General features: G+C 37.5%; 2 protein-coding genes across 7 annotated transcripts in view; one reads left to right on the top strand and one right to left on the bottom strand.

Annotated features, from left to right (window-relative positions):
* Nucleotides 1-63: 63 nt before the first annotated feature.
* LOC112573576 (inactive pancreatic lipase-related protein 1-like) lies at nucleotides 64-9,413 on the bottom strand. Of its 4 annotated transcripts, none has more exons than XM_025254067.1 (10): nucleotides 9,294-9,413; nucleotides 8,220-8,400; nucleotides 7,568-7,775; nucleotides 5,954-7,433; nucleotides 4,686-4,993; nucleotides 3,637-3,865; nucleotides 2,754-2,870; nucleotides 1,467-1,589; nucleotides 886-1,122; nucleotides 64-250 (listed from the first exon to the last, which is right to left on the bottom strand). In XM_025254067.1, exons 4-10 carry the CDS (start codon nucleotides 6,003-6,005, stop codon nucleotides 234-236), a joined length of 1,083 nt encoding a protein of 360 aa, XP_025109852.1. In that variant the 5' UTR covers nucleotides 6,006-7,433; nucleotides 7,568-7,775; nucleotides 8,220-8,400; nucleotides 9,294-9,413; the 3' UTR covers nucleotides 64-233. The 4 variants fall into 4 exon arrangements, with proteins under 4 accessions (XP_025109852.1, XP_025109849.1, XP_025109853.1 ...); XM_025254064.1 differs by having other exon boundaries at nucleotides 9,094-9,366; XM_025254068.1 differs by having other exon boundaries at nucleotides 64-244; nucleotides 9,094-9,366.
* A 585-nt stretch (nucleotides 9,414-9,998) lies between these two features.
* LOC112573164 (nucleoprotein TPR-like) overlaps nucleotides 9,999-27,899 on the top strand; it is a 37,418-nt gene continuing 19,517 nt past the window's right edge. For all 3 annotated transcript variants that reach the window (XM_025253277.1, XM_025253278.1, XM_025253276.1), the window contains exons 1-36: nucleotides 9,999-10,181; nucleotides 10,900-11,004; nucleotides 11,809-11,882; nucleotides 12,581-12,677; nucleotides 14,572-14,675; nucleotides 14,886-14,999; nucleotides 15,328-15,378; nucleotides 15,678-15,770; nucleotides 16,036-16,116; nucleotides 16,528-16,615; nucleotides 16,924-16,992; nucleotides 17,269-17,432; nucleotides 17,833-17,925; nucleotides 18,182-18,286; nucleotides 18,390-18,497; nucleotides 18,651-18,784; nucleotides 19,012-19,113; nucleotides 19,427-19,511; nucleotides 19,844-19,909; nucleotides 20,150-20,337; nucleotides 20,668-20,746; nucleotides 20,917-21,060; nucleotides 21,544-21,717; nucleotides 21,892-22,032; nucleotides 22,144-22,254; nucleotides 22,422-22,491; nucleotides 22,702-22,767; nucleotides 23,079-23,173; nucleotides 24,422-24,476; nucleotides 24,599-24,696; nucleotides 25,083-25,217; nucleotides 25,382-25,456; nucleotides 25,854-25,931; nucleotides 26,112-26,222; nucleotides 26,476-26,585; nucleotides 26,850-26,997. In XM_025253277.1, the coding sequence (XP_025109062.1) occupies nucleotides 10,025-10,181; nucleotides 10,900-11,004; nucleotides 11,809-11,882; nucleotides 12,581-12,677; nucleotides 14,572-14,675; nucleotides 14,886-14,999; nucleotides 15,328-15,378; nucleotides 15,678-15,770; nucleotides 16,036-16,116; nucleotides 16,528-16,615; nucleotides 16,924-16,992; nucleotides 17,269-17,432; nucleotides 17,833-17,925; nucleotides 18,182-18,286; nucleotides 18,390-18,497; nucleotides 18,651-18,784; nucleotides 19,012-19,113; nucleotides 19,427-19,511; nucleotides 19,844-19,909; nucleotides 20,150-20,337; nucleotides 20,668-20,746; nucleotides 20,917-21,060; nucleotides 21,544-21,717; nucleotides 21,892-22,032; nucleotides 22,144-22,254; nucleotides 22,422-22,491; nucleotides 22,702-22,767; nucleotides 23,079-23,173; nucleotides 24,422-24,476; nucleotides 24,599-24,696; nucleotides 25,083-25,217; nucleotides 25,382-25,456; nucleotides 25,854-25,931; nucleotides 26,112-26,222; nucleotides 26,476-26,585; nucleotides 26,850-26,997 (3,768 nt within the window). In that variant the 5' untranslated portion in view covers nucleotides 9,999-10,024. The remainder of the gene's footprint in view (nucleotides 10,182-10,899; nucleotides 11,005-11,808; nucleotides 11,883-12,580; nucleotides 12,678-14,571; nucleotides 14,676-14,885; nucleotides 15,000-15,327; nucleotides 15,379-15,677; nucleotides 15,771-16,035; nucleotides 16,117-16,527; nucleotides 16,616-16,923; nucleotides 16,993-17,268; nucleotides 17,433-17,832; nucleotides 17,926-18,181; nucleotides 18,287-18,389; nucleotides 18,498-18,650; nucleotides 18,785-19,011; nucleotides 19,114-19,426; nucleotides 19,512-19,843; nucleotides 19,910-20,149; nucleotides 20,338-20,667; nucleotides 20,747-20,916; nucleotides 21,061-21,543; nucleotides 21,718-21,891; nucleotides 22,033-22,143; nucleotides 22,255-22,421; nucleotides 22,492-22,701; nucleotides 22,768-23,078; nucleotides 23,174-24,421; nucleotides 24,477-24,598; nucleotides 24,697-25,082; nucleotides 25,218-25,381; nucleotides 25,457-25,853; nucleotides 25,932-26,111; nucleotides 26,223-26,475; nucleotides 26,586-26,849; nucleotides 26,998-27,899) is intronic.

The raw sequence follows: 27,899 nt of genomic DNA, 5'->3' as shown, positions 1-27,899 counted from the left end.
CGTGCACAGCATTATACTTTGTTTCAATTATGCACATCACAGAAACTAACCTCACAACTAAGCTGAGCATTTACTTTTAATAAAGGCATCAGCATTCCGTCTCTGGCAGAACAAAAGTGCACAAGATGGGTCTCCTGACGCACTCTGAAGACGTCCATGTGTATACACTGTGCCCTCCTGACACGCTCTCCTGCTCTCGTTTGTGCTGCCAAGCGGTTCTATCGTGCTGAAATTTACCTTTGACCTGCAAAACGAGTCTTTGAAGAACTAAATATCATATCCGTTTGTGTTTATGTGTACATGACCGACGATGACAATGATGATGAAATCTCCAAGAAAGGCTGATAATAGAAGGCTAAAGGTAATCAAGTGTGAACATTTCTGTTGTTGACTTGTTTTTGTGCGTATGTTGTCGATATCGTTACAAATAAAGGAGGATGATCCACAGTAAAAATATGCTCAAGCGCAGATAAGGTACATTTCCACAGTGTTCAGGTAAACTGTCACACAATGTGAAAAGATTCATGGTGTCCTACCATATAAAGGACACTACCGTCATGTGCAATTATCACATAAAGAATAGTATTCCTAGCTGTTGTGTCTGGGTACTTATCACAAAGAAAGTAACGTCCTATAGTGTCCGGGTACAGAACCCAGTTTAACAACTTACCAGAGATACATCCTTATTACTTCAGGTGACACCACAGAAGGTCCATCTTGTGGTATCAAGATACGGCACAGAAATGGTACAGACTCGTGGCACCTATGTAACACACTATAAGTGTACAGTCCCTTCTGGTCCCTGTAACACTTACCACAGAAAGGGTGTCCAGAGAGCAGTTACCAAAGAAAGGGTACAGTCCCTCAGTTCCCGGCAACACTTACCACAGAAAGGGTATTCTCCTGTGGTGTCCAGGAAAAACTTGCCATGCCGCCTGCTGTCTGCGGAGTGATATCCCATGGATGCAGGTCCACCATCGCCGCCGATAGAGTTGCCGCATTTTCCGGCTATGTAGTCGTCGTAGCTGTCGCAGGGGTAGGCAAGGAAGAGACAGGTGTTGATGGAAGAGATGTACAAGTCATGGGAACGAGAGTGGCTGCAGGAAACACTGTCTTCAGCCTCTGTTGGGAAATGTTTGCATCGCTAAGGATCGCAGTTTGATTTTTGTTTTGTTTAGATTTCTTCAACGTTTTAATAAATATTTCCTGTCTTATTGTGTTTCTTTTTTACTTTGTTCCATCATTTGCTTCTTTGTTTTTTGGTGGTTTGATTTTGGTTTGTTCATTCCCCATCTGTTTGTATTTTTTTTTTATTGCCCTTTTTCAGTTTTAATTTATTAGGAAACTCATCTCCTTCACCTACTTGATCATTCTTGTTTCATTTGTATCTTTTATTTTTCTTTTATATTTTGCAAATGCATTAGAAGTGTATTTAAGGTTATAAAATGCAGAGATTTCCTACTTACCAGAGTATCTGAAGGTCAACAGGTCACCCAGTGTACGACGTACTACCGGGGGACACCCGGGCTGGAAACGCCCACCGTTCGGGTAGAAGTCAGCGTGACACCAGGCGGACATTGTTCCAAAGCCTGAAGCAAGTCAAAGAAGAGAAAAACGTGAACGACTCTCGTCTGCAAGTTTCGTTCGTTCGTTCGTTCGTTCGCTCGTTCGGTTTGGTTCGGTTTTGTTACTGGATACAATTCCGACTAAACCATGAAATGACCGTAAATTCCACGACTTAAATTTAGTACGACATCGTGAATTAATAGCAGATACCTTAATACCTCTCCCTCTCCTTTCCCCCTCCTTTACCTACGACTGCTTTGCCAGGATATGAAACTGTGACAAAAGTTTAACACCTAAAATGGGTATTGTGTCGTAAAAATAATTTTGATTTTTTTTTTTAATTTGTTAAAAGTTTGTGGCATGAAGTGTCCATAAATGTAGGTAAAAACGACAAATTCTCATCTGGCTGTTATGCCTGTAAAAAGTCGACACGTTACAGAGCGTCAGTGAAATCTTACTGTCGTCACGATTGGACAAAGTCTTCAGTATCGAACACAACTTATATACTGCTGTAAGTCTGTGTTTCTAAGATTTTTTAGCAGATATTTAATGAAATTAGCGCTCGGATAACCACACGACTTCCTTCTTCCTCTTCTAGACAAAAGAAACTAACTTGGTGATCAAAGTTTCCGCGATTTCGGTATAAAATACCACGAAGCCCATAAGTATATGAATTCAGATCGCATTACTTGCAGGAATATGTTGACAAATACATTTGTGTGGAGGTTGTAGAACTTTGTGAGGTGAAAAGCTTCAGTGCACCCCGAATGTTTAAAACTTCGTAGTGTGAATAGAATTTGCATCAAACAGGAACCAACCTCCACCGGATTTTTTTTTTTTTTTTTTTTTTTTTTTTTTTGCCGTCGACGATGACCCAATTCACGCATTCAAACACACAAAACACGTGAAAACCAACAAACAGAAAGCCAGTATTATCATACGTATCTCCTGAAACCTTTATTCATCCACTGATTTAGTTTCACGTTCAACAAAGCAAAAATAAACATGTACTTATAAGCAATCTTAAGTCCGACTGTATGCCAGAAGCAAACTTTTCTCAGTGCCACATATCCTTAGTTGCTGGCTCTGTCTAAAACATCAATAATCCCATCATAACGTACCCACTTATTCGCCACCTAGCAGTCAACTGTAGATACATGAAAGATAAGTACAGTCAAAGCTCATACCTAAATCGGTCAACGGCAGGCCGTCTGAATGAATGCAGTCAACGAAGAGGGCATCTGTTGGATCAAGCCGTACTTGAGGATCCACAGATTCGAACAGAGGTCCTGCAGGATCCATTCCTGTCAACCAAGCAACAAGTTCATGTAGAATCTCCGAACAAATGGAGATAACGGGCTGTCTCGGTCACAAGAGCATTTTAATGATGTAGGTCACATTTACTATGCGTCTTATGTTGTTCCCTAACCGTTCAAAAGCACCTGACCACGACATTTCTTGTGTAAAGGAATCTGCTGTTGCTTTTTTTTTTTTTTTTTTTAATCTGTGAATTTATTTATATATTCGACCTTTGATCTTGCTTTTTAGTCAGTCTTTTCTTCGCAAAATTGAACTAGAAATGACTAAAGCATTTCATATTTCTGAGAACATAGTTTTACGTCTGAGCCAGAATGAAAATAAGAAACTAAATGTATTATTATGTTTTATTTCTTTCCTTCGCCTGTTTTTAAAGTATTCCAAATTTACTGGGTTAAATCACGAGATAGAATTTCGTGGTCAAATGTTATTTGTTTACAGACGCTAAGATGTCCCTGTTTTTAATTAGTCTTGAGTGATGTGCTTTGCTGATTTAACTGAAGAGAAATCTACACTCAGTCACATATTGCTTTCTTAAATACAGTATTGAGAGACCGATATAAGAAGCTAAATGCAGGTGACACCTGTTCGTCAACTAATATATTTATCCATCCACCTATATATACGACTCTTCGCCCCTATTCGCATTCAGACATGAACTAACGGCATTAACGCACAGTCTCTTGCAAGACCTTCCTCTGCAGTTAGACTATAATCGAGTCGGTGACAGAAACAGGATTTTTAAAACAGTACCGGATATGCGACCAATGCCCCGGACACGGGCACCGATGTACCCGGCCACGTGTGACCCCAGGCTGTGTCCGAGCAGGTGCACGCGCTCCATGCTGACACCATGGCGGTCCCTTAGTGACGTCAGCAGTATGGCTGCCGAAGCGCCAACGACCCGGGTGTTGGCTGCGGCCTTGGGGTACAGCTCGAACGCCCCGGGCCCCCAAGCCACGCGTATGACGTTGAAAGGCTTCTATAGGAGTAGCGACAACAAACAAATAATCGTTTATATGACTCACTGTATACACTTTCCTTGTTGACTCACATCTGATCGCAGACGTGTATACCATTGGCTCTTTGGAAAGCCGTGTTGGCAATATGCTCAGATCACAGCTTTCTCGTCTCAAATTTCCAGAAATATTTTCACATATCAAGTAAAAGCCTTTACATCTAGCCACATTATCAAAAAACACTTTAAAGAGCAGCATGCCATTATAATTAACCCCTCCACACTTCCTTAGACTTGTTAAAATGAGAAGAAGATGGAAGTCGCTTGTGTTGACCGCGCTACGAGTCTTCTGGTTTGATATCTTTTAAAAAAAAGTACTTTTTCAGAAGAAAATCAGACGTTGACAAACTGCATATATTCCCACGAAACATCGTTGTTATTATTATTGTTATTATTATTATTATAAATAATTCGTTGGCAATGCCAAACCCTATTAATTGTTTATTTTTTAATATTTCTATTTAGGCGCATAAGATAAATATGGAAACAAGATTGGTTTCACCAAAACGTGTGGTGTAACTCAAAAGGAAGGTTTAAAAAAAGCATATAGAGATGTCACGTTCTTCAGTTAAGAAATGTATTTCTAGACCAGATGTTATCTGATTAATTACACACTTATCAGTCAAGACCATCAGTGAAAAGTAGGCAACCTGGCAGAGTTTGTAAAAAATAAAGTTTGAATTTACTTGGATCTTGCATGTAGACATATAATGTAAAAACATACAAACATCTTATCCAGATTGTTTCATAACTTAAAGCGTGTTAATATATAAACTATCATTACCAATAGCAACAGATGTTTTGTCAAGTTTTTGTTCCAGTCCTCGGTTCCGTCGTTCACATACCCGTGAATGATCATTTTGATGTCAGCTTCTGGGTCAAAAGTTGTGTCTTCCATTGGTCTGGATTTTTTGTAGTCAAGAGCGTGACCTTGCGTGGGACCGTCTCTTGTAAACAAAGTAAAGGTGACCCCGATTTTATCTGGAGAGTCAGGCAATTCATTCCAGGCGTTGGTAAATGGGTCACTGTTGTTGAAGCAGCCGACAGTATCATAGCACACACTTGATTTGAAGAGGTCTTTGAGAAACAGACCTGTCAATATTCCATAAAGTCATTGGCAGGAAAAGGAGCGAGGGAGAGGGAACAAAGAAAGTTAACTGTCAACTGTACCCTAATCATTACTGCATTTCGTGAATATTTGCTGCATCTTGCATTTGTTGAAAAATTCTACCATAATAGGTTGAAAAAGAATATAGCTCCAAAAACTATTAAACTCTACATCTTTCTTAATTGGTCTACACTGCACAACATTATCTAGTTTTGATGCATAATGATTACTACTAACCAAAACATTTAAAAGCATTTAAACATTAAAACAAACTTCAGTTTTGAGATTCTGATGGTAAGTGGAATAATAATAAAAGAACTTAATTCTACTGTGCAGCATCACCACCAAAGCAGGTTGCACTGACCAATGATAATAAAGAAATGACATTAATTCTGGACTTTTTGAAGCTTGTCAATTAAGTACTGTGGACAACCAGCTTGTAGAGAGTAGCAGTAGTCTAATATAGCTAGAACTAAAGAACAAGGGACAATCTTGGTAGTCTGGATAGATGGAGTATTGCAAATGGAGCTGCTCTTGCAGTGTTCATTATAAGCAGCACTAGAAAGTTTTGTGACTTTGTCATTATGAAACCTAAGTTTTATGAAGAAACTATGAAGGAGATATCAGCTTGTCACAAAATTGTGAAACTCGAAATTCTTGTGGGTTTTTATTTTTTAAGATGTGTTATTGTGACCTTTGTTTCATCAAGTGGCAAATGTGGTCTCAGGTTAGGGTGAAGATCTCAATTTCCCAATCGCACTTTCTCCACACTTGTACGAAAGTTGGAACTAAAGTTGAAGTTGGGACTATACATTCAATGAAATATTGAAATATATAAATGTTTGCTAATTTCAATAAGTCTAATCTGAAAGTTATGCTGCTGTTACTTCAAAGTCTTCAATGCCATTTACACATAACCACTAAATGTGAGAGGAAATGTTTACCTTTAATTGCTGCTACAAAGGCAAAAACATAAATCACTCCCTGGACCAGCATAATAGCTTGAATGAGATATATACAAGTCAAAGATACGAGTCCCGCACAAGCCTTTATTTAAAAGTGTAAGCACAGATAGAGATAATGATACCACTAATGTAAGACTGATAACAGCATGATGTAAACCATGGGGGGCAACTCCTTATCTTTCAGAACATATCTACTGGAACAAAGGACTGTGAGTCTCAGGTCAAGACAATAACCTTTTACGTCTGCATGACCTTTAAGATAATTAATATTATGAAACAGATCTTATTATTTATGTACAAAAATAAGTCAATTTATACAAGGAAATTGGCACATAATGTTTCTACTTTTGTGCAGTTAGTATATGGTAAATGCCTGTATGTGTGGGTGTGTCTTTGTGTGAGAGAGAGGAGCACATGCTAGAGGATTAATGGAAAGTGAGTGTTTGTGTGTTCTCCATTATATTAAACAAAGCTTTTTACGCTTTTCAAAAGAAAAAAATTGTTTTTTAAGTTAGGAAAAAGGGAAGGAATGTGTTAAATCATCTGATGGTGAGCAGTCACAGCCCCAAACAAGTGTTGAACTAATAACCTTCTGCTCCAGTGTACGCTAACCATCAGGCTACAACACATCTCTTAGATTCAAATGGCTTCAGACTTGTGGAAAGAAAGTGTTTGACAATGACTAAAAAATACCATAAAAAGGAAAAGAAATTGTAAGAGGACCAAACATACAAATTTTCTCAATGCATTATGTTTTATTAATAATGCAATAAGAGACCAGCTGTGAGTTTTATTATTAGTTAAATGTAAATTTAATAAACGGTGAAAGAAAAACAAAAACAATTGCATTATTTTGAATTTGTGAAAATCTTTTTTCCTTCAGCTAAGTCTTTGTCCCTAAAGAAAAAGAGGGTCTTTATATATAGCTATAAACATGTACATATACACCATTCACAATTAAGCCATTACCAATTTTGGCTACACCCTCTCCTCTTTCCTAGTTTTGTTTCCTAAAATATCCTCCAAATCTACAATAATCGTTGCATCTTTCAACTCTTTCAAAAGAGAAACACTTTTAGTATTTTCTGTAACCTTCTGATATAATTCTTCTTTGACTCCCATACAGCGTTCTACAAGTACCCTGCACCAGAACTGAGGAGCAGAACTTTCTGCTAACATCCAAGTGACCTTTTCTTCACTAACATCTAACTGCACACACTGAAATGGCACTGTCTGTGGGTATGCATAATGCTGCAGATGATCAAAAATACATGCTGCTTCAACAGATGACTTTGTTTCACCACCAGATTTTATGCAAATTCCTTGTTCTGGGTCACTAAATGTGACATCATAGTTCATTGTTGCAGTATCTTCAACATTGACTTGAAAACAGGCCTTTTGAAATGCTACCCAAGATCCACTGATTAGTCTTTTAAATCCATTCCTGTATCTCACACATCTGGAAAAGAAAAGAAGAAAAAGAAGTGACACTAGGATTTGACACTAAATTCAGTTTGCAGGTTTTCAAGAACAGACAGCTAACCTATTTGCAAATTAAGATAATGCTTTATGGTTAATCTATTAAAAAATTACCTTGCATTTTCACTGGTAAAATTCCAGTCTTCCAGGAAACTGTATGTAGTTCCACAGAAAAATACTTTTGGAACTGGATATTCCATGGTGATGAGGTGATGCCAGACATCAAGGTTCTGATCATGTACCCAACAGCCAAAGCATGTACCTCCACTGGGTGCATTCCATCGTCTCACTATCATTGTGTACCACTGGTCCTCCTTCCAGCCTGAAAGTTAGACGTAATCTCAGCATTTCATGTAAAATATATTACACTGAGCCATGATCATCAATCCACTGACACAATGTTGGAACCTGGGTATGCCAGTTGGTGTGTACATGAAAACATAAGTACAACCATAATCGATACATGATATAATAAATTTAAACTTACTGAATTTGAAGGCATATATCTCACAAACAGAAATGAGTTACTTTCTCAGATCTTGAGAATTTGTATCTTATCATGTTGTGAAGCCACTTAGCTGAAAAACACTTTCCACACAGGCAAATCTTAATGACACAGGTAATGATAATTGCGCATCTGAGTAAGACTAAGTATAGGCGGAAAAAAAATCATGTATACATATTTTTTTAACAAAACTAACCAAAAATCTGTTTCATCTGACAAAAGCTACCCGAAAGGAATATCCATCCAAAAAAAAAATCAGACCTGTCTCAAAGTTCATAGATTTAAGGCCAGTGCCTTCACCACCAAATCTTTCTATCCATGTTCCTGGTCCCAGGATAGGTGCTGTAATAGGCGTTGTGTTGACATCCTGAGGATCCCATAAAGAAAAAATAAAAGCCCGGCCTTTGGGATGATCTTGAATGCCACAGTAGCCTCCACCTTCCTAAACAAAGAAAATAATAGCAATCGGGGAACTAGGGTGGGAAGAAAAGTTTATACTTAAGAAATATGTACTGCGTTTTAAATGTCATAAGAAATTATCTTATCACAAAAGTTGTTTTGATTCGTGCAGTTTCATAATCAAGATTTAAGTTTTTCTTAAATGGACCTTTGTCTGGGGCCATGCGTTGTTCAAGAAAAGAAATATTAATGTGCTGCGAATTTGTCATTCGATTACACGATAAAAACTATTTCTTGATAATTAATAGTGAGTATCCGAAGAAAAAATCCTAATCGTATATATAATCGTATATTGCTTTTTAAATCACTTAAACCTCTTTATTTATCGGTGGTTCGTATCAAATGTCTGTAGACGTCCTGACCACATTACACAGTAATTAGGTGTGTTGTTATTTGGTATTCACTTAACTTGAAGTATATCTGATGCGAATATATATATAGCTGTTACGATCTATAGTCGTCGGGGTTGGTTTTTTTTTTTTTTGGAGGGGTTTTGGGAAGGGAGGATCGGGGGGTGTCATGGCCTGATCCGAAGATCGGCGCGTTGCGATATGGTCAGGGCTTCTCTATTGTCCTTGGTTTGATGTGGTTTTGTCTTTTATATCGAAGCAGGGACATGATCGAAGTGACCGTGACCAAACAATTAACCACTTTTATTATAAAAAACAATCATTACCATGCCAGAATTCCAGCACAAACAACAATAGTAGGTAAAGGTTGATAATCCTTCCTTTGGAACAAAAACTTCTTGCACGAGAATATCTCCCGGTTCTGCGTAATTATAGTTAAGCCACAAGGAAGGTGCTCGTTTCTTTGACTCCATCGCAAAGACGTGGCAAATGGGTTATTAGGCAATATATGATGAGTAATACGTACATCGTCCCCATCAACCGAGACTCTGAACGGTCGTAGGTCATTTCCACCCTCGACGCTACCATTTCGTCCCACACCAAAAGTCAATTCGTCCCACGTAGCTCCTTTTTCGCCCCAAGACAGAAACGTCAAATATTTTGTCCCAAGCCCAAAAGACTAATCGATCACCGATGAAACAAAAAGTTATTAACATCAAATATTACCAAAAGAACCATACGTTGATCTACTAATATTATCTAGCCTTTTAAAAATCAATTCAGTCTATTTCGTACATAATGCTTGTCAGTTTTAATTTATGTGGTAGGTGGAGCATGCAAAACATTATTTTTGAGGACATGTACCACGCAAAAAAACAAAAAACAAAGAAAGAAACCATTACAATATACCTTATATAACACCGACATTTACCCGTAGGCTTTCATTTTTATTATACAACAGAAAAATATTATCAAAACTTGCATATAAGAAAGTAGACGGGGTAAATAATGATTAATTGTTTTGAAAACTATGAGAACTCTCATTCCAATTATGTCGTTCATAGTGATAGGAAGTAACCAACAGGTATTTGACTTGTTGAAGAAGATGTTTGTTCGCAAAGTTTTAGTTTTTTTTTAAATTACATTTACAAAAGAAAGAGTTCCCATGAGCATCACCAAAGCGGAGAGCTAAAGACGGGGAGACTACTTCGTTCTCGCTGTGGACCTCAGTAAGAGTTACTCGTAACACGCTTTTCAATGGCGGGGAAAGATTTGCTCGAGACTTCTCTTGACGCAGATGATTTACAGTCATTGTCTCCCTCCACACGAGAGAAATTGGAGGGTTTAATATCATCGCTTACATTACAACGGAACGAGATTACGGCAAAATATGAAAAACTTCGAGTTAATTCAGGTAAGTGCAATGATATTTATCAACATCACAGATCACTTTCATTTCAAAGAAAGAGGTAATGTACTTGGCGAATACTCACTATACAAATATGTATGCACACCTACCATCATACAAAACTATATGATTTACTGTACTTAAAAAAATGTACAAGCGAAATACTTCAATTATGGCAAATGGTATTTAATATATGTATTTATTGTGTATCATCAAATAATATTTTTACTAACACATTTCTTCTCTGGCATAGTACATATTACTAAGGAAGCACAATTGCTTATGCACAAGCATACACTGCACGCACAGAACAAAGAAATATGCGTTTAAATAACCTAATAAAACACAGCGTAAGTGAAATTTTGGTGTAGTTTTTTATGCAAAGGCATTGCTCTCTTCAAATTGTTAAAGCTGTTGTTCATACTAAATTGTTTGATCCCCATTGGTGTGGACATTGTATCCTGCGCCTTATGTTTATGTGATACATTAGCTGTGTCTCTTTTTCTTCAGTCATACAAAATGCTTGATTTACACACTGGCATACTGAAGAGTGTATTGTATGAATGCCTAACAGATCTGATTCAGATTCCTACTGGGTGTAAGCATTTGATGAAAATTAGCGCATCCCTTACAGTTCACACCTGTGAATGTGAATATCTTCATAGCTCAATTGTATTATACACCTATATTGAATTAGATAATTTGTGCATGTTTATTTGTGCAGAACAACAATACTTTGAGTTGGAGAAACAGCATATAGATACTAGCAGTCAACTAGAAGCAGAACGTCATGGAAAAGAAGACCTTTCAAATCGTCTGGCTGAACTTGGTTTGTATAAAATTTCATTTTCGTAAAATATTGCAGGAATTACACACTTATCTAAATTTTTATCTTTCATTAAAACATGTTTCTTTGTTCATCAGTCTGAAAATAGAAAGTACAAAAAAAATACTTCAAACCAGCAGCTAGCAGCAAAATAATACATTAGTACGACAGTAGTAATAATTAAGGACAGACTTTAAACAGCCTAGGCTATTTATGAGCCCCTTATTTTAATCTGTTAATATATATTGTTCTTGTTCAGTTTGATGTGCATTTGTGCATATACTCTTCTGATGAATTATATTCAATAAATATTTCTCTGAAATTCAAAAGAAATCTAGATGATTATTAAATATGTTTATATTAAATGAGGATTTAATAGAAGTAAGTGCATTCCTATGGGTTAAAGTTTTCCTTTATTAGTACAGCAATACTTTTTTTAAATCTTCCCTATTGGGTTCTGGGTTTGCAGTGTTAATGTCTCAGTGTAAAATGCATTTTTTTGTTAATATGACCCTTGCCATAATACATTTTATGCATTTGAAGTAAGTCACCTTCTTCCTTTTGGTAGATCCAATTCTAAATAACTACTAAGTTTTAAAATTTGCATATTCTAAATAAGGTTGAATGAAAATCTTTTACAACTTCAGGACATTATCCATGTCTCTGTGTGTGTGTGAAAGAGAGATTATAGTAGGAAAAAAGATCTATTTTTGATATCAAATGCATTGCTGGCATTTTGTTTATTTTAATGAAAACTGAATTTTTTTCCCAAACACATAATGCAAATTATGCTACTCTTTTTAACAGAGAAGAAATATAATGAAACCACAAATGAACTTAAGGAGCTGTCTTCAAAATATGAGAAGATACAAGTGGAACAGGTGAGCTGTAACTTTTTATTTATTTTTTATAACAGTGTCACCATTGTCAATACAATGAAATTAATGGGAAGTAAATGGCTGAGAGGTTAGAGCACCAGGGCCTGTGACCAAAAGTGTTCACACTTAACATTTCAGTAGTCTAATCACCGCTCATACTGCCTTTAGCTGACCCAGCTGTTGAATCAGCAGCAACCAGATTTGGGCATCAAAAGAAAGATTTCAGGAGTTGGAACTCTCTTTGCAAAAGAACTATCTTCAAGATGACATATTCTCTGACACCTCATTCCCCAACAACGAGATAGTTACAGGACTAGCTTTACCTCTTTCCTCTTAAACCAGCAAATGATCAAAATAACAGGAACATCTCTTAGTTCCAGCTTACATGTGCATACAGATAATAAGGTAAAAGTTGTCCCCTAACTTTTTAGTTGGTATGCATTGAAGATTTAGAGACCCAACATTTTCAGAGCCAGTATTTTACTTGGCTGGTACCTGTCTCCTCTCCCATGTTTTCTTACCTTCTCCAACCTCTGGTGTCAAATAACCATTCAACAGCTGGGTAAACTGGGAGGCATATTTTATACCATGCGGGTATCAGACCACCTAAAGGGCATCATAATAGTATTGTATGAGACACTTCTTTGTTGGCCAATCAAGCACATTAGTAAATATATGTTCCGAATATTTCTTTGGACCAGAGAGAGTTGTCCAGTGCCAACCAGCTTCTGCAGGCAGAAAAGCGGGATTTGGCAAGTTTTATGGAAACAAGGGATAAAAACATTGATCGGTTAAAAGGTATCTCTTTCTCTGTCATTGTGTTCTTTCTTTTTGTTAGTTTTGTTAGTTATTAACAAATGAGAACTTTTCAGTTAATTTAGTGTGGTATTCTAATGCACTAATAAATAACCTTTAAGTCACTTATCTTGGAGTTAACGTGTTTTAACCTTGAAGTCTTAAAGAACAACACGAGCACTCCGAGAAAATCACTGGGAATAGTATTTGGATTTGTCTATAAAACAGGAAGTGATAAAAGGGGAGTATTTGTAAAAAAAGTAGCTTCATCTGAATGAGCTGAATTTGAAGAGAAAAGATGCAATCCTTTGTAAAGGAAACTATACCAGGACACAGTGTGCTGTTGCTGAATGTTCTCTTCAACATTCAGATAGAGTTTGTACTTGTTTAGGAAATCCTAAAGATCACTCTCCAGATCTTACGGCCCTATGCTCCTCAAGGAGTAATAAGGACTAAACTAAACTCTCCAGATCTGCAACATCAACACTTTCTACCTTGTTCTGGTCTACAATTAAACTCTGATGCAGTCACAAACACATCATCAGTCTAATCCTGCACAATGCTAAAAAAAAAGTTTGTGAACCTAAAAACAACTGACAATGTGAGGGTACCATACGATGTGCATGCTCAAAACAGCTAAAAGAGGAATTGGGGGTGATAAACATATGAGGAGCATAAACGGGAACATGTGCCAGTATTAGTAAGTAAATAGTAAATTTTGCATGCAGCTAAATGAGGAAGAAATAAGTTTTTATATTGATAAATATGTATTAGATTTGTACAATATATTTTTATGGTAAAAACATCGTTATCAGCAGTCAGTTTCATAAAATAAAAATTTAATGCTGGAAATTAACCATCTATCAAGTTAAAAAATAATTACAACTTTATCTTAGACCAATGCACTTATGAAATGTGTTTATATTTTATTAACAATAATGCAGAATAATAACATGGCAATATTAACTCCAATACACCTACTTAGTAACAGAGAATCAGTAATAATACGTATACTGCAATGACCTTGATTGTTGCCCATTAAATTTTGATGTGGAAAATATTTACTTACTAGTCTGCTGAGTGAATTTGGTTTGGACCTCCTTTTTTCTAACTTCAGTCAAAGCTTTTAAATAAAGTTAAAATCTCTAGGACTGTATTCTAAAAACAGCCATTTCGTTTTCTGGGCAAAAAATTGCTTCTTGAACACAGCAACCAGGGTGATATTTCTTCCTTTGACTCAAAGTCATGTATAGATTTGCTTAACTGAGAGCCACACTTGCTGTTGCAAATACCACTTGCACATAACAGAACTCTCCAGTAGTATAGGAAAGTCATTTTCTTCTGCTTTCCTAGTGGCAGGGGAGAATGCTAATGTTTGAAGGCTTATATCTTTAAAATTAAGCATAATTATGTACTCGTATTTTGGGAATTATTATTTTAAAAGGAACTTAACCTGATCATAGAGAAAAAAAGTTGCACACGGATTGTCCTTTAAGCATACAGACTGGAAAGAAGTAATAACATCCCATTTATTATGGTTTGATGTACTATATAACTTGTGTTTTATTTTTTTTATTTTATTTTATTTTTTTAATCTTAGTAACTTGCGGGCAGCATTGCCCAGGTTGATTTCTTCCACAAACTCTTCCAGTTGTGATTTTGTTGTCAACTTTTACTCACTCTGTTTGAGTCAAGGTATCAGTGTAGTGAAATAGTATAATGCTTGTACTCTCACCATTGTACCCTCAAACTTACAAATTTCCCTTCAAATTTGTTGAAGTTGGCAGCTCATTTTTGTTCTGTTTTGACCACTTATTCATCTCGTGCTCTCTCTTGTAGTCTCTCTTGTCAACTCAGACACCTCATGTATGTTACCATTTTCGCTTTTATGTCACAGATGAAATAAAAGAGCTCTCAGAGGCTCTTGCTAAGGCAAACAAGGAGAAGTGTGACACCCAGGCTGAGCTTATGAAAGTGCAAGCAGAAGAAGTCTCACAAAAGGTTAGGCAAAAATATATTGCACATAAAAGTTGTTGAACTGAATGCACAATCATGCATTTGTACCAACACTGAGAAGTCAGCTAAAATACTTATTAGCAGCTTTACGTTAGCATTGAGATAGTATGACTACACATCCAGGGCCTGTACTTTGAACATAAACATGATGGTGTGAATATTTCACTATGTATTATTAATGCTGTTTGCTCACAGTACCGAGAAAAACGATTGCAGCAAGAGAAAGAGCAGTTGCAACAGCAAGTAAACTGGCTGAGTGACCAGCTGAGTGAGAAGACCAAAGAGTTTGTCACATTCCGGCGAGAGAAGGTCTGATATTTTGCCCATAATCCACATTAAAGGCCTCAACTCAATGGTGTCGCAGCACAACCACTGAGTACATGCTATCAATTAACATGTTGCTGACCTGCCATAACCTGATTAAGACACCACTGTTTAAAGGTTTATTAACATAGACTAATATGTTCTTTTATATATGTGTGTGTGTGTCCAATAGCAACACTTAGAAGATTAAAATCAGCACAAGCCCATTTCCAATAAAAAGATTAATTTTATCTTGAATGGCTACATACTATTCTACCTGAAATAGTAATGCTTTCATTTCTGTTGTGGTCAGTTTGCACTTTGTGTCTTGCAGGCTAGCCGTTTAATGGAGCTGCAGGGACAAGTAGAGGAAAAGACAGAAGAGGTGAGAAAAATATAAAGACCAAATCTGGGGAGGTGGGGTGGTAATTGGTGCATGTGACATTGAGGTTCGGACTTCCTTTTGTAACTTGCTTTAAGATGATGACAGTTATTTTGTCACATCCTTTGTGTGTGTGTCTTCAGAGATGCAGATATATACATAGATCTTTGTTCAGAAAGTATCAGATCAGAATGCATTACCGAAATAACATGGTGAAATGTGTCTATAGAGTAAGAACCCTACTAACTTCACATCACTTTTTGAAAAAAAATCTGTAATATTGTATGCTATTTCTTTTGTAGATAACACATCACCTTGCAACTATTGAGGCTTTAAAGACGTCCAAAGAAGAACAAGCTTCTAAGATTGAATCACTCATCCAGAAGTTGAAGGAGGTAGCATGCTCTGTTTTGTTTTTCTTTTTCTAGGAGGATTGTGGATGAATTTTTTTAACAGCTTCTATGAAAAATGCTGAAGACTTTCATTTACATTCTGCTATAAAACTATGGCCATGAGTTCATTTTGCCCACAGCATGCTGTTTTAGCCTGTTTTTTGCGTTTAGCTGCTTCAAGCCATTTTGTTTGTTAACGTGCAAGATTCTTATTGGACCATGACCTATTGGTCTTCATTACTGCTTCACTACACATTCTGTATTTCAGGCTCGAGACTTGCAGACGCAGTCAGATGAGCAGTTCAGACAGGAACTTGCAGCACAGTCTAAACTTTATGCCCTGTATAAGGTATGGCAATCTGGTTTTTTTTCACCTTTTGTCTGCTTGTCAAATTTTTATATTTTTTTCTCTTTAAAATGACCTGTTTGCGTGCCAAGAGAAATCTTGTTTATTGATGCGATGTCATAGCATAACTGCCCTATTCACGCCATTGACCTCTTTTGTCGAATTTAGTTCAAGAATACTTTTCAGTCCATGATATTTAGCAATTTACTCCATGCATATTGCATGCCACTGCATACACTATCATATTTCTATCAAACTAAATTTTAATCTCATGATTCTTGTGTTTATAGTTTTTAAATATATGGCTTTAAAAACATTATCATACTGTGGGGAATGAGTTCAGCTTCCAAATGGTTAGACAAGAAAATCCAGTTCTTACTGTAAACTTACAGTTTTAAAATAATACTTTAACAGGACGCATCAGAGGAAAACAATGGCAAGATAACAGAGCTGACACGAGCCGTGGAAGAACTGCAAAGGCTGCTTAAAGAAGCATCTACAGGTAACACAAATATTTCAGATATAATAGCTATCTGTCATCAGTAGATGTTGCATATAAATATGTTTCAACTTCACTTTTAAAAATATTTTCTTCTTTTTGTTACCTATTCAACACTCTCACCTCGTCATCTTCATCCAAAAGGGATTTAGAGGAGATGGTTTGTGTATGACAAGAAGAGAAGCATCTAGCATGGCTATTTTTGAAGATTGTGTCTGTGTAATTGTGCATATGCACAAAAGGATTCAAAGCCTGCTCCCATGATCATGCAGATTTGTATTCATATAGCATGATTGCTTTTTTAATTCCAGCCTATTCAAATTTAGAAATTGCTAAAGGTGAAGAGGAAAGCAAACTCAAAGATGAACTTAGAGAAAAAGGTTTGTGAAATTAATCTTTTATAAAGAGCCTTCATGGTTACATCAGATTTTTTAAAAATTTGATCTCTCTTAGTGCTTTAAATGGTGTAAACAGAAGATAATTGACTTGCCAGAGACTGTGGAAAATTTAAAAAAAAAATGCTAATTAAATAGTATTGTCAGAAATTTTTGGTGATGAGGAAAAAGGTCTTCTTGAAGGATAGGAAGTTTATTTAGTCTTGCATAAAACCAGCAATAAATGAAAAGCTTTAAGGGAAAAAATGGCATCATCCACAGATTTGAAGATTGAAAGTCTAGATGAGGAGCTTCGCAATGCCAATGACTTGCTGGCAGCCAAAAGGGCTGGTGTGCTAAAATTCACAGAGGATGAAATGGCAAACTTGTTCCCGTTGGCTGCCACTACCAGCAAACTGCTTAAAAAGGGCATGACACTGACGGAGGTGAGGAGTATAGGAGTGGGGATGTCACTAAACACTACAATATTTGGGAGTGGGTTCACCTCACAAAAACTGTTCGGCTCCTTACAACTGCCAAAATTGTACTTAAACTTTTCTCATTTGAACAAAACAACTGTAAGATAGATTTTTGGGAGAGTTGCAAACTTGCTAGCTGATCAGTGGATGTTGGAGATGTTTTAGAGAAGTTCACGAAAAAGTAACAATGGAAAACAAGGGGAGAGGCAACAGACATTGTTTTCTGTCCAGTATCTTCCATCAGCAGTCACATTTTATTGCAGCATCTAATGTACTTATCAGGAACTGGAAAGTGGTCACAGTGCTTAAAGTGTTTTGTATTTAATTTTTAATTTTGCTCTTTTTTCAATTTTATGTCTTGCTGCAGATTTATAGTTCCTACGTCCAAGCAGTGGAAAACCTTGAACAGCAGAAAGAAGAAAATGAACGTCTCAGTTCTTACCTTGATCAGATTGTACAAGTGAGCATCATTTATCTTTCTCTGTCCTCTGCAAATAAGAAGATATGTGAAGTGTTATAAATTGATAACAATTATGTTTCTTGACTTGGTCTTATGTGTGTTTAAAAGATAGTGCACCAACAATTGCATGTTGATTTGGTCCTATGGAAATAAGATTCATTGAGTCTTATAAAAAAGAGATTAATAGATCTTTAACAAAAAAATTTTTAATTTTAGAGTGCAAAGAAAACCTATTTTTAATTTTGGCTTTAAATAGGAGATTGAAGACAAGGCACCACTGCTGAAGAAACAGCGTGAGGACTATGAGACAGCCTTGCAGACCTTAGACCAGCTCACACCCAAACTGGACTCAGCAATGCTAGTAAGCTTACATTATTATTTTGATAAGTGGATTTAAGCTGGAATTATAGCTGTTGACTTGTAAATTTTTTTGCTCTTTCTCTTTCATGGCTTGATTGTTACAGGAATGTGAGAAGATGAGAGCAGAATGTGATGACACGAAAAGGCGCAGTAGCTTCTTCCAGAGAGAAAATGTCCGGCTTCAGCAGCAGAATGCTGACCTTAGTAGACAGGTGACTTTTTCCCTTTTATTAGTGTGCATTTGTGTGGCTGAGAAGATGTCTGATTCTTTTTGTGGCTTGTCAGGGTTTACAGTTAGGCAGACCTTGTTTATTTCTTGTTATGAGACCTTTGGTGTAAAGCAAGACCTTTCTAATGGACTGCAGGTTCGCTACCTAGTGAAGGAGATCCAGGAGATGAAAGGAGGGTGTGTTGTGCAAGATGATGAGGCTGAAGTGTCCTCAACCCAGGATTCTTCCAGTGCTTCGCGCGTCATCACTCAGCACATGGTCACCTTTAGGTAAACTGATATCTGTACACCAGTCGTCTTAACTCATTCAACGCAATTGAGCTGTAGCTATGATGACATTCACATTTGCAGGTGTGATCTGTAGAGGAAGAGTTAAGCTCATCAATTCTTTAGGATTCTTGATTGGTTTTCTTTTATTCCTTTCAAGTCTTATGATGAAGAGATGGATGTATTGATTGAATGAGGTTTTTTTGTTTTTTTTTTGCCCCCTTTCTCAGGAATATTGAAGAGCTCCAGGAGAAAAACCAGCAGCTTTTGGAGGCAATCCGAGATCTCAGCACCCAAAAAGAGCAAGAAGAGAGTCTGGCCACAGATGCCAGGTGGGAATGTTATTCTTACTTAGAGAAAATTGCATTTTAGGGCATCCATTAGGGTTTTGTAAATAACGTAGGTAGCATTCTTTGCATTGTAGCATTCTTCATGATGGAATGGGTCCCTTCTATTTCTATTGGTATTCTTGTCTTAGCTTAAAAGACCTTTTGGTGTTACTAGTTAACAACTGGTTAACAAAAATCTGCAGATATAGCATCATTTGTTATGGTGCTAGTGATATTTGCAAATTTTAGAAATAATAGATTTTAGATTAGTTCAGTCTCTGTGTGAGGTTTCCTAATGCAGTCTCTTGCGTGACAGAGTTGTGGAGCTGCAGAAGCAGCTGGAGGAAGCCACTAAAGAACTAGATGACCTGCGATCAGCACGCTCCAGACAAGCTGAAATGGTGAGACAGGAGCTTGTGTGTGGCTTTAAACTTTTTTTTTTTTGGTGATGGTTTTATAGATGTATTAAAACAAATGAGCACAATGCCCTGTCCTAGTGTTTCAAAGGCAATTGCTGTTCCAGGTCTCTGCAGTAATACTCTACCTTTTTTCAGTCTCCAACAACTCATTTCCCCTCTTCTAGTTATACATTTGGTTAGTTAAGCAGTTGAGCTCATGTATAAAACAGTTCTTCCCAGAACTGGGGTATCCTTTCTTAGTTTTTCTTGGAGTTTCAGACCTGTGGCTTATATTTGAAGTGTGTTAGACTAAGAAGTGTGCATGTCCCATGCAGGTAGAAGCCATTGTGCGACAGAGGGACATGTATCGAGTGCTGCTGCAGCAGGGAAGCATGTCCCCAGTGAGTATAAATCAACGTTCTGTTGTTTGTGCTGTGTCCTATTTTTCTGCAGGAAGGTGCTTGTGGTACTTGGTAATTGCAGGCCTGAAATCCATATATACACTAGGTGTTGAGTGAAATTATAAATTGCTATAGAAAGGTTTTCCTTTTCAGCAGTTGTTTGCATACTGATCTAGTAAACATGCAGTGGTCAACTTCACTGAACTGGAGAAATGCATGACAAAAAATCTTTCTGCACAGATCTCTCCCAGTCTGCCACCCCTGACATCGACTCCAGCACAAGGAGCGCTGGCCAGCCCTCTTCTGTCACAAGCCCCACCACTGGTCAGTGTGGATACTGAAAAGAAGTTACAAGAAGTGCAAATGGCTTTGAAGGAGTTGCAGGCTGAGTACAGCACCTATAGGAAAGAGAAACTGGAAAATGAGAAGTATGTTATGTGAGCAGAAGAAATGTAGATTTAAAAAAAAATTGTTTAAGGGAAAGTATGACCATAAACCATTCCCTCCACCTGGGTGAGACGCACTTTACAAATTTCAGTTATTATTATTTTTGTAAAAAAAAACAAAAACAGGCTATGCATGGCAAGGTTAAGAGAGGGCTGGAGCTCCAGTAATAATTTACATACAAAAATATGGGAATGATTAGTTCTAACAGGTGATTGAGAAATGAGCTCCTACCTTCAGGTCAAATATGTCTCTAGTATAATTCACGTTGTCGTAAATGTTCTTTTTGAAGAAAAAAATAAATTTTTGCCCAGGATTCTGAATGAACAGCTTGAAAAATGTCGAGCAGATCTGTCAGAAACACGCATGCAAAATGCTCGGCTTTCATCACAGGTGAGTCTTTTTGTGAGATTTAGAATAATTTTTTTTATGTTATTATCAATAAATTTCAGTCTTTCTTTCATTTGGATTTGCTGAGCACAACCTATTTTAAGAGAGAAGCTTTATTTTTGAACCTCGCACACCTCAAGACTAGGCATTACTATAGATGTACCTTTCTGCAGCTGGACCACTCAGCAGAGCGATACAAGATTCTGCAGGGGAATGCTGAGGGTTACAGAAAAGAAATAGCAGCACTCCAAGATCGATGCCAGAAGAGCAGCACAACCATGGCCAAACTTGAGCTGACAATCATCCAACTTAAAGAGGTTAGTTTTGTCATTTGTAGGTAGCTCTCTTTTTTCACTGTTTGACTTTTAAGAGAGGAGGCGACCTGGATTATGTCTCTTGTACATTGCTGCTTCAAAACTCTTACAGTTTTATTTTCTTCTTAATGTGCATGAAAGAAATGAGGTCAGTAAAGCCTTTCTTGTGTCTAGAAAATTGTGGTTTGCTATAAATAAGACATTTACTGGGATGAGTAAGTACAATAGACAACTCATTTTTCCAGAAGTTCAGGCAGTTGACACGGCAAGCAAACATTTATTTCTTTCAAAACCTGACAATTGTCACTCAAAGCAGATTACTTTAGCAACTTTGTGTAGTTTTGTATTTTGGAGGAAAACTTTTTGGGCAGGAATAGAAAAAACAAAGAAATTACATGAGTACACTTGCCACTGGATACCTAGGTCTAAAATACATGTTATAGTTGAAGCAAAAGCAACACATCAGTTCTGAATTAATTTGAACAGGAGGTGTATGAGAAGCAGCAGGCAGCAAGTACTTGGGAAGCCAAGGTTGACCACTTGCACATGCAGTATGATACACTGCGGTCACACGAGCAGCGGCTTGTAGCAGAGCTGGAAAGCATGCGACGAGAACAGCAATCTCAGGCCCTGCTAAATGCAAGCTTACAGGCCATTCAGGTAAGTGAGATTTAGACTGGCAGAAGAATGGAACTTTGAAATTTGCTTTTTGGTTGGGGTTTTTTTTTTTTTTTTTGTTTGTTTGGTTTTTTGGTTGTTGTTTTTTTTTTTCATTTAAAAAAAATTTTTGCTGCATTTGAACAGTTACTACAGTGCATGGTTTTGCATCCTTAGAACAACTTGGAGCGTGCAGAGTTTGAGACCAAGGCTCGGTACACCAACCAGATTGATTACATGGAGAAGCAGGTGGCCATGTTGCAGAAAAAGCTGGAGATGGCAGAAGACGACAAGAACAACAAGGTCCAGGCCCTGGAGGTAAGTAGTCTGTCTTCTTTTTCTGAAAAAAAACTTAATGCTGCGACTTAAATGTTGTGTGTGCAAAAGAACAGCCCTCAGCAAGTGATGACACATTTGTGGTGTGCACAGACAAAGCTGGCCTCAAAGCAAGAGGAGTTAACCAAAGTCCTCTCAGGCCAAGAACAGCTGAAAGTAGAAGCTGCCAAAGCCAAGGATGATATGCAGGCTGCCATGCAGGAGGTAAGCTTGTTTGGGTTTTCCCTCTTTTCTATCTGACTTTTATTGATGAATGTACATCCTCCCCTTTTTTTTTTTTTTTTTTTTTTTAAATATTGTGTAAGTGTAGTTGGCTGCCTTAAATAGCCAAAATTTTTCCTTCCCTCCTCATATGACACCTTATATTGCAGCTGTCTGCAACTGAAGCTAAACTGGCAGCAGCAGAAAACAGGCTGAGCAGCATTGGCTCCCTTGGTGAAGGTTGGTTGTCTCAGTGTCTGATGATCTTTGTTACCGATGTGATAAAATGTTACTTACTAACATGCATGCTTGCTTGCACTTGCAAAAACATCTCAAATTTGATGAATGGGCAAGCATCTTTTAAAAAAAAAAGCAAGTAGATTTTTGTGATTATTTATATGAAGTATATTTACTTAAAGATGATGCATGTGGTTTTTTTTATGCTCATAGATGAGTTCAAGGAAGAGCTAAAAGATCTCAAATCCAGCAAAGAGATGCTTGAACGGCGGCTAAAGAGTGAGTCTTTCCTCTTCTTGGTGGGAAAATGTTTTTCATTTGAAAAAAAAGTATGCTGCCTTTCATTACACTGTGACAAGAGGCAATATTATCAGTTTTCCTGCAAAAACACCAGTTTTCTTAATGAGCCATATTCAGATGTTAAAAAATATGTTTCAGTTTAAAAGAACAGCCTTCTAGGTCTGGAGTTCATTTTAGATTTGGTTGAATGTCCTTCCCTAAGAGCTAACAATAGACTGTCCTCGTGGCTGTCATAGCAAGCAATGAAAAGTGGAGATACAGTAGTACTATGAGGTCTTTGTGTTGGACAGACATGTCTGAGCAACTGAAGCAAGCCAGGGAGCAAGAGAAGCAGTACCAGGTTATTGCACAAAGTGTAGAGGAGAAACTGCGACAGAGCAACCAGGTTTGGCATACTACTTATTCATAAATTTTTAGCCTAATAAATGAATAAGATAACCTAGGCCCCCCTCCCCCTTGGTTTTTACCTTTTGTTTTTGTGCAGAAATGAGAGAGACACTGGATGGAATTTAATTGTGGTTATCAATTCAACTAAAGGGTAAAAGGATGGATACTGTGGATGTGTGGAACCACCTGTTAATTTTCACCCCGGATTTCTTATGTCTAAGTATGATGTCACCAAAGGATATAGAAGAGATGGGAAACAGTAACTGTATCTTACACTAAAAAAAAAAATTAATAGAACACTAGAGGCTGTATGCTAAGGTTATTTTTGATGAGGGTTGAACGGGTGTAGCTGCAGGTGCCCTCATCAGTAAGAACTGATGGGAGTATTTTCAAACACTTATTGTAGTGTCTGAAGTGGCAAGTAGAAATAAGAATGTTTAAGGAAATACAGTTCAGTAATTTAGGAAGTAAAATCAGAAGTCATTTGAAAGAATTTGGATTTAAAAAAAGATATTCTAGAAGAATAAACAGATGGGACTGTTTAAAGGATCATGGAATCTTTGATAAGTCAATAAAGTTCTGCATCTAAAAGTTGTCATCACATTTGTATGGAAGCTTAACTCACAATCTTTGATACGGTGAGATGGCCCAACTTCCGCAGATAGAAATATCATTCTCTTGAGGGAACAACAAGATAACAGTCATTGTAAGCTTCCTTGTTACTCCTTGAGCATAAGGCTGCAACAACACCTTGCCAGCAGACCTGGTTTTGGGCAGCCCTCCTCGTAATGGGGTCAAATTCTCATTTTGTAGCATAGATTTTTTTAACTTTTATTATTAATAGCAGTTCTGTAGATTTTGTGGTATTATTAACTCCAAACAAATATTGTTCCCTATTTATGATGTAAATCAAACAATCTGCTTTTCCCAGCTGATACAGTTTCATGCCAAATTTGTGCCATACAACTATGATATGTTCATGCACCATACAACAATATTTGTAACAGTCACCTAAAGAAATTCTCATAGACTAGGACACCATACTGAACCTTCTCACAAAGACTTGCTTGTCAGATGTACATTTGTTCTAAAATAACAAAATATGCAAAAGCACTTTGTATGCACACAGATGGCCTATCAAGTCCACAATGTCACAGACAAGATTGGGCAAAATGTTTCTTGGAGAATCATCTCAGAATCATGAATAGTATGTCTTAGTAGTGTTTTTTAAAATTATGTCTTGCAGACGAGCAGAGAATTTCAAGAGATGTGTGAGACAAGGGTTCTGGATGCACAAAATGGTAGAGTATCACATTTCTTTTTGCTCTTAATGAGACCTTAAGGATGCGATGACCAAAACATTTCAAATAAATTTGCATATAAGGTGTTGATGCTGAATGTGAATTCCTTCTGTGCATGACAGCAAAGGCATTGTTGGAGAAAAGAGTCGAGGAATTAGAGGAAGCTCATCAGAAACAGTTGAATGAAAATATTCGTCTGGCTGAGGATAGTCACAACTTGGTAAGATGTCCCCGAATGTCAAATTAAATGGGGAAAAAAAGGGATTGTGTAATACAAAAGTATATGTGACAACAATGATCATGAAATTATAGTTGCTTGGAAAAAAGTTACTTTTCACTGCCTATGAGGGAGAGGGAATTTTACTTTAATAATAGTTAATACTTATATGCACATACAAAAGTAACAATAACTGGACCACTCCATTCACTTTTAACATCATTATATAGTAAATCTAGCCACATTTTATGAAAAGCACACAAAAGGGCATTTATGCATGATAGTTATCTGCATTTTTCTGAAACATTTAGCTGTATGGTAATACCCAGTTTGTATCATATTGAGCATGTGAGTCAGATTTGTGAGTGTCTAAAGTGTTCAATCTTCAGAACAATGAACTGAGGAAACAATTGACCTCTTTGCGACATGAACTGCAAGAGACTGTGCAGATGAGGGAAGCAGCTGTTGTAAACCTGGAGGCAGCACAAAAAGCTTGTCAGGAACAGACAAAACTGGCCTCAGAGGTAAATTACCCCTCTCTTTGCTTTGAATTATGATATACAGATGCAGCATTGCAATCTTTTTCTGATCCATGGTGAAAGAGCCCTTGTTAAAAAAAAAAATATTCAATCAGTATCTTCGATGTATTTAGTAATCTGTTAATAAGCATGATGATTGTGATGTGCAGGCAGAAGACAAATACCAGCGAGAACTGATGCTGCACGCTGCTGACATGGATGCTCTCACGGCCTTAAAGAAACGGGTAAATTGTAAAACTTGTGATAAGTGTCTTACCTTAGATTGCATGATAAATTATTTACTTTCTGTAGTTGGTCCATGAATATATGTGGACCAGTAATTCTTTCTAGTCTGATACCAGATGACATGACTATAGAAGAATCTCAGGTACCATTGCCATTTAACCCAAATTTTTCCCCCTGGTTATAAGCTCTCCAGTTTTGTTTTGTTTTGTTGTTAGTTTTTATTTTTTGTTTTGTTTGTTTGGTGTTTTTTTTTTTGGGGGGGGGGGGGTTAATGCCACCAGTGTTCAAAAAAGGGGTACATTTATGCTTAGAGACTATGTCAAACAAAATTCGTATTCAGATTTAGATTTTGATTTTCTTCTCTGCTGTCTGTAAAGCATTTGATTGTGTGTGCAGCTGGAGAGTTACAATGATGATTTAATCAAAGCTCAAGAAGCAGTAAAGGCAGAGCAGAATAAGCTGCTGGATGCCCAGGTCAGTCTTGATTTTCGGATTTGGCCACTGGTATTTTCTCGCTTTATTCATAGCCGTCTAAACTACTGTTCAGATGTTTTCTTTTGCATTTGTTTTGTGTCTGTTCTCTTAGCCACATTTCAGATGCACCCTGACTAAAGCAGAAGATGCTTAACATGTACAATGGTTTTGTTTGTGCAGACCTCATGGCAAGAGCAGGAACGTATTCTCCATGCTGAGTGTCAACTTTTAGAAGCACGCAATGTGGAACTAGAGCAGCAGAACAAGACCCTGCATGCCCAGATGGAAACTGTGAGTTTGCCAGAGAGTTCCCGTGTGAACAAAGTGACAAAGATTGGGAGACATGATCTTGTGTATTTTCTGCAGAACACTCTTTTCCTTGCTTTCCTCCAATTCATTGCCCTTCTCAACACCCTTTTCAACCCTAATAGTCAACGAAACCTCTTAGGATTGAGTAATCAGAGCATTTGTTATCAGTGAGACCTGTAGCTTTCTGAGTGGTCATAAACTGTATTATACATGATGTACATGATTCTTGCTGCAGCTGAGCAAACAAGCCATTAGTCTGCAGGAAAAGGCTGCTGAAGACCCACTTAACATGTCTTTCTCAGACGAAAACAGCAAGACCAATGAACAGCTGCTGGAGGTCATCAGGTATTGTATCCCTTTTCATCATCATGCTAGCATGATGGCAGATATTTGTGGCTATCATATCTCTTTCCGTGATCATCTTGATCGTGTGTCTCATTATAGAAACAGTATTAGTTTATACTGGCATGGTGATGCAATATCACAGTGGAAGATAGAGTAATTGTAAAAGTTAGCTTAAAAAGTCAGTGTCAGAAGAAAAATAATGCTTGAGCCTTAAATGGTCCATAAAATTATATATTAATGCCGTGGATTCAAATGATTCTATAGATTTTTGCGGCGTGAAAAGGAGATAGCAGAAACAAAGCTCCAGGTGATTGAATCGTCCTCTAACCGGATGAAGCAGACTGTAGAGTCCTTGGAGCGGCAGTTAGAGGAAGCTAATGTAGCACTCAGTGAAGAGAGGCAGCATTCACAGGTGAGCAGCGTTCAGAAATAAACGTGGTAGTGAAACAAAATCTGTGACTTAATAAGATTGCCACTTAACCCAAGCTGCTTTCTGTCCCTGGGTATATAATAAAATTGCTTTTTAACTGCCTACTATGGTTACTGTGTGTTCGATAAGCTACTTGTTCTTGCTCTCTCACCTCTTCCAACCTTTGATGACTTGGAACTCAAATCTGGAATCGAAACTCGGTGTCTGAGTTAGTAATATGCTGTCCCCTGATGCAAAAACAAAAAAATATGAAGGGAAATTACATTCTAATATGCATTACATGTGACATTTGAATTAAGCAAATTACATTTAATTTAGAATGCAGGTTTCTTCTTTGTACTGTACCAGATGATATGGTTATATGGAGATATAGCTCCTCTAGCTACCTAAATCCAGCTTTCAGAACCTGTTCCAGTTTAGTAACTCCAAAACTCTGAAATCAGTCCTGGAGTTCGGTCGATGATGGTACCGCAGAAGCTATTATCCAGAGGCTGCTGAAACAGCCCCCCTGTGGGACCCCGGGGTATGCTTGCCTAGCAAGCATTGTAAGAATAGGGTCCCTGCCATCCAGCCAGGCATGTCGTAAGAGGCGACTAAGGTGGACACCTCACCTAGAGGTAAAATAGGTTGTGGTAGGGCTAACAACCCCACCATGTAAAAAAAATCATGTTACAGAAACTAAAACCAGAGAACTCGTCACAGATGGCGAAGGTAATGAAGCACACCAGGAGACTGGACTAATGACGGACGACAGCCAAACCCGAAAGGGAGCTGGCGCCCCGACAGCGGATTTACTGAAGCCGAGGCAAAAGTTGAGGGTGGGGTGCTGGAACGTCCAGACCTTGTACCAGACTGGCAGGATGCTCCAATTAGTTAAGGAGTTT

Source organism: Pomacea canaliculata, linkage group LG10 (genome assembly GCF_003073045.1).
Source record: "Pomacea canaliculata isolate SZHN2017 linkage group LG10, ASM307304v1, whole genome shotgun sequence".
NCBI classification, from domain to species: Eukaryota; Metazoa; Mollusca; class Gastropoda; order Architaenioglossa; family Ampullariidae; genus Pomacea; species Pomacea canaliculata.
This window is presented reverse-complemented; position numbering and strand designations above follow the sequence as displayed.